The 9,072-nt window shown below is 59.7% G+C and overlaps 1 protein-coding gene across 1 annotated transcript; it reads left to right on the top strand.

Annotated features, from left to right (window-relative positions):
• Nucleotides 1–1,378: 1,378 nt before the first annotated feature.
• DMRTA2 (DMRT like family A2) lies at nt 1,379–6,431 on the top strand. The gene is made up of 2 exons (XM_051995255.1): nt 1,379–1,934; nt 4,230–6,431. The coding sequence occupies exons 1-2, from the start codon at nt 1,379–1,381 to the stop codon at nt 5,258–5,260; spliced, it is 1,587 nt and encodes a 528-aa protein (XP_051851215.1). The 3' UTR covers nt 5,261–6,431.
• The last annotated feature ends 2,641 nt before the right edge of the window (nt 6,432–9,072 follow it).

Below are 9,072 nucleotides of genomic sequence, written 5' to 3' on the forward strand. Positions count from 1 at the left end.
GGGCTTCAAGTTGGCGCTAGTGGCCCCAGGGAGCGGAGATGGGCAGATAAGGGAGCTGCCTACGTAAGTGCCTCCTCTCAGGCCCAGGCCCGAGCCTAGCGAGTTCAGCCAGCCGAGAGGGAAGTCTGCTCTGCCGCCCGCTGTGCGGCGGCCAACGGAGGAGGAGTCGCGGGGTCCGAGCCAGGTGGGTGCGCGCGGTAGCCCGGGGTCGTGGGAGGGGGAGCGGAGTAGCCAGGGGCGGCTAGCCAGGCTCTCCCCCCCCTTATGTGATGGAACTGGGAGAGCGAGGGGGCTTAATGGCTTACCAAGGGTGGGGGTAGGAAGGAAACGGAGACCCCCAAGGAGCGGGAGGCGGGGGCGTAGGGCTGCTGGCCGATCGCAGGTTGGTCTGGAGGTAGAAGTGTAGGGAGCCAGACCTGGGACGCCCCCCACCTCCGCCCCAGCAGCCGATTTAAGGAGTGAGGGAGAGGGGGAAGGACGAGAGGAAGAAAGGCCTAATGCGGAGGATTTCTTTCCAACCCTCATAAGAAGCTTCGTAAAATTAAGGGAAAGGAAGGATTTCGGAGCCTGGGGCGCGAAGAGAGGTCCGGAAGGCTACACTAGGAACCGTGTGCGAAAATTATCGGAGCTGGCAAAGGCCTTAAAAACTCCATTTTGTTACCCCTCCCCCATTGTAGGGAAACAGAGATCCAGTGAAACCTCCCCCCACACACACACACACACGATGTGGCTTTTTTCGTGGGCAAGTCACACATCCCCCCATTTCCTTAAATGCCTGGGAGGGGAATGCCATCCTTGGACGCGGAGTTGGGGCTATTAGGTGGGTAGGGAAATCAAGAAAGAACTTAAGGAAAACTTAAATTCCGGGTGTTAGAGCGCAGGGGCCCCTGGTTCCATAGAAGACAATTGAAAAGCCGAAGGAAATCTTAGAGAACGAACGCCAAAGCTGGAAAGTTCGGGCTGGAAAGGCCCTTGCAACTTGCAGTGTTACAGTCAGGAAGGCCTCGGGAACTTAGAACGCGAGGGCTAGGACGGAAACTGAGAGCAGAGGACATGGAACCTGGGACTGGGAATGGGTGAGCTGGGGGTGGGGGCTTCGTCCGGCCCAGCTGGAGGGGCTTAACTTAGCAGAGCGCCGACTGCCCGCGGCGGAAAGCGCTCGGGTCTCCTGCTCCAACCAATTTTACAGTCGAGCAAGCAGGCCCAACTAGGCGAGAGGCCTTGCGCATGGTCACCCCGAGCCTGTCGGCCCGGTCTCCTGCCCTTCGGCCCCAGGCTCCTTCCCCACCTCCCCCGCCCCCTCTGCCTCTGGGCCAAGTCAACTGGGTGGGGGTTTGTTTTCTCTCGTCCCTTGCAGACAGGCGGAAGGCTGGCCTCGATGGAGCTGCGCTCGGAGCTCCCCAGCGTGCCCTCGGCCGCCGGGCCCCCGGTGGCGCCGGGCTCCGTGGCGTCCGTGGCGTCCGTGGCGGCGGCGGCCGCGGCGGCCGCGTCGCTGCCCGTGAGCGTGGCGGGCGGCCTGCTGCGGGCGCCGCCCCTGCTGCTGCGGGCGGCCGAGAAGTACCCGCGCACGCCCAAGTGCGCGCGGTGCCGCAACCACGGGGTGGTCTCGGCGCTCAAGGGCCACAAGCGCTACTGCCGGTGGAAGGACTGCCTGTGCGCCAAGTGCACCCTCATCGCCGAGCGCCAGCGGGTCATGGCGGCGCAGGTGGCTCTGCGGAGGCAGCAGGCGCAGGAGGAGAACGAGGCCCGCGAGCTGCAGCTGCTCTACGGCACGGCCGAGGGGCTCGCCTTGGCCGCGGCCAACGGCATCATCCCGCCGCGGCCCGCCTACGAGGTCTTCGGCACCGTGTGCCCCGACGGCGCCAGCGGGGCCGGCCCCGGGCCGGGGCCCGGCTCGGGCGCGGGGGGCGCTGGAACCGGAGCCGGAGGCACAGGTGAAGGGAGGGGCAAGGGGGGAGGATGCCGGGGACCCCGCGCGTGGCCGGGCGGGGACGCGAGGAAGGGCTTCTCTCCGCTCCCTAGCCGCCCTTGCCTCTCCCGCCTCCTTCCCTTCTGCCGCTTCTCTCTGTTCGCTGGTTCTCTCCATCGCTTCGTTCGAACGCCCCTTTCTCGGATTTCTTCCGTTTCTTTTCTCTGTGGCTCTGTCTCTCTCCCTTCACCCCCCCCCCTTTTTTCCCGCTTTCCCCTCTTTCCTGCCTTTCACTCCTCCTCACTAGTTTATACTCTTTTCTGGCATTTTCTCGTCCGCCTTCTTGCGCTCCTCTCTCCGGGCCCCTTTCCTAATTCTCCGGTTCCCGCAGCCCCACCGTGTCGCTTTCCCGTTTCTCCCTCTCTTCTCTGTTGTTTCCTTCTTCTCTCCCCTCAACTCTCCAATCTGGCTCAGCTTTCCCTTCCTTTCCTCCTCCTCTCGTTTATTTTCAACGTTATTTCCCCTTCCTGTCGTTCTTCTTTCTCTCTTTTTATACTTTCTGCCTCACCTCCTTTTCAGCTTCTCTCTTTCCTCCCTTCTAGTTCACACGGCTTTTTTTTTCTCCTTTCATTTATAGATGGACTTCCTCCTCCTGCTCTTGCTTTCTCTTTTTTACCCACTTTCTTATCTTATTCTGAGCTCCTCCTTCCCCTTTTCTCTCCCTGCTCTCTCCGTTGCTTTTTTCTAGTTCTACTAATATCACTTCCTCAACGATGTCATTTCTTTCCATTCTTCATTCCTTTCCCCGCTCTTTTCTTTTACACCCTTGCTGCTTGTTTTCCCCCCTTTCCCTCTCACTGGTCTCTCCTCTTCACTCCCTTCCCTTCTTCCCCCCCTTCCCGGGATTCGCCTTTCTCTTCTTCCCTTTTAATCTCTACTTTTACATTTTCTTCTTCATCTTGGTTTCCTTTTCTTCTTTTTTATGTCCTGCCTCTGCTTTTCACAGCGTTTCCTCTTCTAATTTGGTTCTCTTCTTCCTCTTAATTTCCTTCTCTTTCTAGTTTCTTCTGTTTCTCTTTTATCTTTCCCGTCTTTCTATTTTTTCCTCTCCATCCTCTCCCCTCTGCTTCTCACCTCTTCCCAGGAGCAATCAACTGAGTTTGCAGAGATGAATTTTAGCCCAGACCTGGCCATTTACCTGACTCTGATGTTGGGATTGCCACTTGGAGGAAATGCTACTCTGCTAAAATTAGATATTTGGACTAGATGGCGGTTGTTGGTTTGTGTTGTAGGTTTTTGTTTTTTTTTTTTTTTAATTTCTAAAAGTGTACTTTACAGAAACTCCTCTCACTTTCTTCTCCTGTCTTCCTGAACTTTCACATTTTTTCTGTCTCTTTCCTAGTCTCTGAATCATCTCTGACTCTGCTTTCTTCTATCTGACTCAGGAAAGGAGAAAACCCAGTGGCTCAAATAAAGATCTGATTTGAGGGGGGAGGGAGGAGACTTTTCAGTCATCTCAGGGCAGAGTGGCTCAGGTTGTCCTGTAGGCCTCTGGACCTGAGAGAGGGGAGTAATATGTGTGTGTGAATTTTCTTTTTTCTTTTGACGTTTGTTTTTGGGGGAAGGTTTTTAAAAATCCCTTACTTCTCTGGTTGCCCATTCGACCTCCTTGGCACAGAGTAGGAATGCAGCCCAGGCTCCTCATGCCATCCTCCCCCAATTCTGGTCCATCTCATCGGTCCTGGGGGTGGGCCACAGGAGAGTGCCAGTGGAAGGTTGCAGGGGTCCTCAGACTACAGCCCACGGGCCAGATGGGGCAGCTGAGGATGATTATCCCCCTCACCCAGGTCTAAGAAGAAGTTTCTTTAAAGGCCCACAAAACAAAGTTTTTGTTTTTACTATATAGTCCGGCCCTCCAACAGTCTGAGAGACAGTGAACTGGCCCCCTATTTAAAAAGTTTGAGGACCCCTAAATTAGAGTATCCTAGGATTTCAAGTTGGAGGCAATGTTCCATTTAATTCTCCTTCCTAGTTTCCCCTATGAAAATCCCTGAGACCCCAGAACAAGTTGCTTGCCCAAGATCCTATGTATGTATGTATATATAGTACGAAAAATAGCAGAAGGTGGAGTAGGGCAGAGACAGCCAGGGCCCCCAGATCCTAGGAGCAGGCGAAAAAGGGACAGTTGGGGAGAGCCGCCAGGAGTGGCAGCGGACCAGGCGGCCCATGCGATGTTTGGTCTGCGCAAAAAGGGGGTCTCCCCGGCCCCTGATTTTGCCCTGACCTGCCCTCCCTGTCCCCAATTTTCTTGCTTCCCCAGAGGCCAAGCTACAGAAGTTTGACCTGTTTCCCAAAGGCCTGCTGCAGCCGGGAGGGGCGGGTTCCCCTCAGCCGCCCGGGGGAAAACCGGTGTCCCCGGACGGGGCAGACTCGGCGCCCGGCACTTCGTCTCCGGAGGCCCGGGCCGGCTCAGGATCCGAGAACGGCGACGGGGACTCGTTCCTGGGCTCGCCACAGTCCAAGGCGCTGAAGGAAGCGGGCGGCGGAGGCGGCAGCGGCAGCGGAGGCGGCGGCCCCGGGGAGGACGACAGCCCGGGCTCCATCAGCCCCCTGGGCTCCGACTCGGGCTCCGAGGCGGACAAGGACGAGGGCGCCGCGTCGCCGCCGCCGTCGGGTTCGGGCCCCGGGCCCCGGCAGCGGACGCCGCTGGACATCCTGACCCGGGTCTTTCCCAGCCACAAGCGCAGCGTGCTCGAGCTGGTGCTGCAGGGCTGCGGCGGGGACGTGGTGCAGGCCATCGAGCAGATCCTGAACCACCACCGCGGTGCCGCCGTGGCCGGGGGCGCGGCCGTGGCGGCCGTGGCGGCCGGCGGCCCAGACAAGGGCCCGGACGAGGGCTGGACGGGGCGCGCGGACGGCGCCGGGGGCGCCCTGGGGGCCGCGCTGCAGCCGGGCCCCGCGGCCGCCCACCACCCGCACCACAGACCCTTGCTGGCGGGGGCCATGACCCCGGCCATCGGGACCCTGGGCAGCCGTTCGGCCTTCTCGCCGCTGCAGCCCAACGCCAGCCACTTCGGGGCCGAGGCGGGCGCCTACCCTCTGGGCACGCCCCTGGGCCTGAGCCCGCTGCGCCTGGCCTACTCGGCGGCCGCGCACAGCCGCGGGCTGGCCTTCATGGCGCCCTACTCCACGGCCGGCCTCATGCCCACGCTGGGCTTCCGGCCGCCCATGGACTACGCCTTCAGCGACCTCATGCGGGACCGCTCGGCCTCCGTGCACAAGGAACCCGTCTACAGCAACGGGGGCGGCCTCTACGGGCCCCTGGTTAACAACACCCCGGACAAGCAATAGGGAGGGCTACGGACCGAGGGGAAGTGCCTGGGGCACGGAGGGGGAGAGGAAGCCGCGGCCGCCCCTCCCCGCCCGGCTTCGCGGCCCATTTCGGGGGTGACCCAGCCCCTGCGCCCTCGCAGCGGGCTCTCGGCCGGGAGGGAGGGAAGCCGGCTCTGCCCCGGAGGCGGGGTGGGGGCACAGGGACACTAAGGCGGAATCCGCCCGGAGGTCGCAGCCGGCCTAGCTTGCCCGAACCCTTCCGGAAGCCTGCGACCCGAGGTCGGCCGAAGGTCTGGGGGAGAGGAACGTGGGTGTGGGACTTGGCCCTTGTGCGGGGCCCGAGGCGGCAGGTTCGAGAGCCCCAGCCCGGCCCGATCAGAAGGCACTTTGGCTTCCGAGATGCTGGACGCCTGCGCACCCTCCCCAGACGGATCGTAGGCTGGCACCCCTTCTCCCTCTCTTCGTTTTCGTTCGCTCTAACAAATATAAATCTAGGCTGAACAAACCTATTCCTAGCGCTGGGTCTAGTCCTTGGGAGAGGAGGTGTCGGGCAGGCCTCGCTCCGTCTGGGTCCCGCCTCTGCCTCTGGCTCGGGTCTGCCTCTCCCGTGAGATCGGACTGTGGAGGAGCCGGCAGTGGGCTCCGAACGGGCGCTTTCGTTGTTTCGGTTCTCGTCCCGACCCTCCCTCGTCGCTTACGGTCCCGAGCATGGCTATTTCATCTCTGGTGCATTGTGAGGTTTTCCACGTGTATAAATATATCGGTACCTGATCTATACATATTCATATACATATATTATATATATATACGAGCGAGTGTACGATGTTATAAATGGATTCTAAGTTATTAATTGTAATCTGTAGGTGAACTTGGTATTAACGTTTAAGGAAAAAAATTCCAAAAAGGAAATCAACCAAGACGATAAAATACAAACCAACGACAACCAAAGTTAGACAGGTGGTCTCGTACTTCTGAGGGCTAGAGATGCAGCCATTCCTCCAGGTGTGTCACGGAATCGCCCCCTCCCCCCTTCGCTCGGAAGCTACTTGAATCCTCAGCTCTCCTGCTGGGCTGCAACCGGATTCGGTTTGACCGCAGCCCTGGGCTTGCCTCCCTCCTTGGGGATCCAGGGTCTGTAGCTAGTTCCCCACATCCTACTGTCCAAAGAACGTTGTGTTTTCTACTCACAGACATGTTAGAAATGTTATTTTCTCTCAAGACCTCTAAGGTCTACCCTCCTCAGATCAGGAGAATAAGATGTTTCTCCCAATTTACCTCTGAACTCCTTCCCCTTCCCCCTTTTCTGGATGAGGAGAACTTTTAAAAAAAGATTGTGAAGGTCTCGATTGGATCTTTCTTACGAGGCTAATCCCTTCCCCGCTCCCCGTGTAATTTAAACAGAGTAAGTGAGAGACCCCCATCTCCACCTTGGGACTGCATTGCCCCCAGCCTGGGCTGAGCTCCCTCTTTCTCTGGGCTCACTCCCAATGAGGAATAAAGGAGCCGGGAAGGGTGTCTCTCCCCATCCCCGATGGTTTCTCCAGTTCCCGTAGTTTCCTGCCCAGCCCGAGGTATTGGCTCCCGAGGCTTCTCAATGCTCGAACCTTAACACTTGCGTCCAAACCCCCGCCCAATAATTCGGTCTAGGTCTCGCTGGGGTGGGGGTTAGGGGGCTTGTCCAAGCGCCCACACTGCAAAGGGGGCTGCGAGATGTCGGAATCTTAAATCTCAGGCTCTATCTGTCCGGGAGCAAGCGTGACGGGAAAAGCCGGGTGACATCGGCCCCTGTCCCGTAAGGATTCTTTACCGAAGTGAAGGCAGCCTGGCCAGGCTTGGGAGAAAGCAGGCCGAAAGCTCTAAGCGCCGGCCCTCAGAGGCACTGGATCCTAACTGCCGAAACCCGACCCAGACCCTCTTCGCCACCCAAACCCTCCTCACAGGAAAAGGGAAGGCGTCCGCGCCTGGTGGAGAACTCCGGGAAAGCCGGCATCGAACCCGTCCCTTCCTCCCCGGGGCATTTGGCGATCACGCCCGATGCTGATCGCTCCCGGCCAAATGGGGGCCCGGGGGCTGTGGGTAAGGGGCAGGATCGGCGCCCTAAGTCCACCTCTCTCCTCCCCAGAGTCATACGGACAAGCTCTCGGGCTCGGGCAAATGCTATTCCCGTATTTCGGTGCGGGCTTCTTCGGGACTATCTTTTCTTTTTACCCGTGTCTCTGTCTCTCTGTCTCTGTCTCTTATCTCTGTCTTCCTTCTCTCTCACCTGCTCATTGAGCAAGTCCGGCCGTGAAGAAGCCCTCCAGCCCCTGCTCTGCCCAGCCACCCCGAGGAGAGCGAGATCCTTCCCCTAACGCTTCCCTGAGCAGGCCGCTGGACTCGGGGAAAGGAGGCCTGAAGGGCCCAGAAAGCGGGGGGTTGGGGGTGGGGGAGGGAAGGTGGGAGGAGGGGGGTGCCGGGGAGGGGGCGGTGCCGGAGGCGGGGGGGAGGAAGGCCGGTCCGCACCGCCCAGCTGAGAGCCTTGGAGCAGGGGCACACTTGGCAGGGCCCTCAGCAGAGGGGACCTGAGCTCTAGGCCCTGGACCGGGAGGAGATGGGGCGTCTCTTGTGACCCCACTTGAGTGCGCAGGTAAAAAGAACGAGGACCACGAAGGGCCCGAAGCGGGGACAAGGAGCGGGGCTCCCTCCCGGCCAAAGTCGGTTGTCGTGGAAACCTAATTCCGCGCCCGGCCCCTCTCCGTCCATACTCCCCTTCCCCGCCCTCCCCGGCCGGGCTCGGCCTGGCCCCGGTTCATGGCTCCTCTCTACCCCGGGCCCTGGCTAACCCTTTGCTCTTCAGACTCTCTGCCCCCCAATCCGGCCTAGCTCCGAGAAGGGCCTCCTCGGGCCTCCGACTGGGCCTCGCTGGGCAGCACACGGATCCCTTTCCCTTTTATACAAAACAGGGCCGGCCCCCGCCCGGCCCGCCGGGGCCACTTTCCCTTCCCTTGCGCCCTTGCCTACGAACCCAAGCGGAGAGCGGCCTCTGAAGGACCTGGGCCGTCTTCTGGCCCAAAGCCCGCCCTTTGCGGAAGGAGAAAAACAAGACAGAGAGCAAGCAGGCCTAGTGGCAATCTCCCGGGCCATGGGGGGCACGACTAGAACCCCTGGGTTCCTGACTCCCAGGCCTACGCTCTTAGAACGGTTGGAGCCTTGCAATCCTTCCCTCCTTCCCCACTCCCCCCTCCAAAAATAGAGCAACTTCCCCCACCCAACCCCTCCAAAGGTCGCCACAGACCAAGTCAACATGCTAAGGTAAACTTTTTGGGGCGGCTCAGGTTCCAGGGCGGAGGGTGAAACTTAATAGCACTACAGTAAAACGGTTTAATAAAGGAGGGCTTTAATGGGGAGCTAATTTGATTGAGCTGCCTAATTCCACTTTAATTGGAAAGGGGGTTTGTCTGTTTGGTTATAAAGTGCCAGGGTGACGGCAGAATGGAGAGGAGAGGAGAGGGAAAGGGGAGAGAGGGAGGGAGGGAAGCCCGGAGCCAGAAACCGGGAGAGGGCAGAGCCTGGGGCCTGGCAGAGGGACAACGAAGGGACCCAGGGAGTCAGGGAGACGCAGAGAAAGGCAAGGGGCGAACCCAGGGCCGTGGAGCCCGAAGCCAGGTCCAGGTGAGAACCAGAGGAAGGAAAACGGACCGGAAAGGAGACAGGAGGGAGACAGAAAAAACAGCGGGAGACAGGCCTGAGGCAAGATGGAGAGATGGAAGGAAGGGCCTGGAGGGGGCCTTTCCCCTCCCCTCTCTGGCCTCCGTAGCTCCTTAGCCTTGAGGAGTTTCCTGACTGACCCG

The sequence above is a fragment of the Antechinus flavipes genome, chromosome 4 (genome assembly GCF_016432865.1).
Source record: "Antechinus flavipes isolate AdamAnt ecotype Samford, QLD, Australia chromosome 4, AdamAnt_v2, whole genome shotgun sequence".
Classification (NCBI taxonomy): Eukaryota; Metazoa; Chordata; class Mammalia; order Dasyuromorphia; family Dasyuridae; genus Antechinus; species Antechinus flavipes.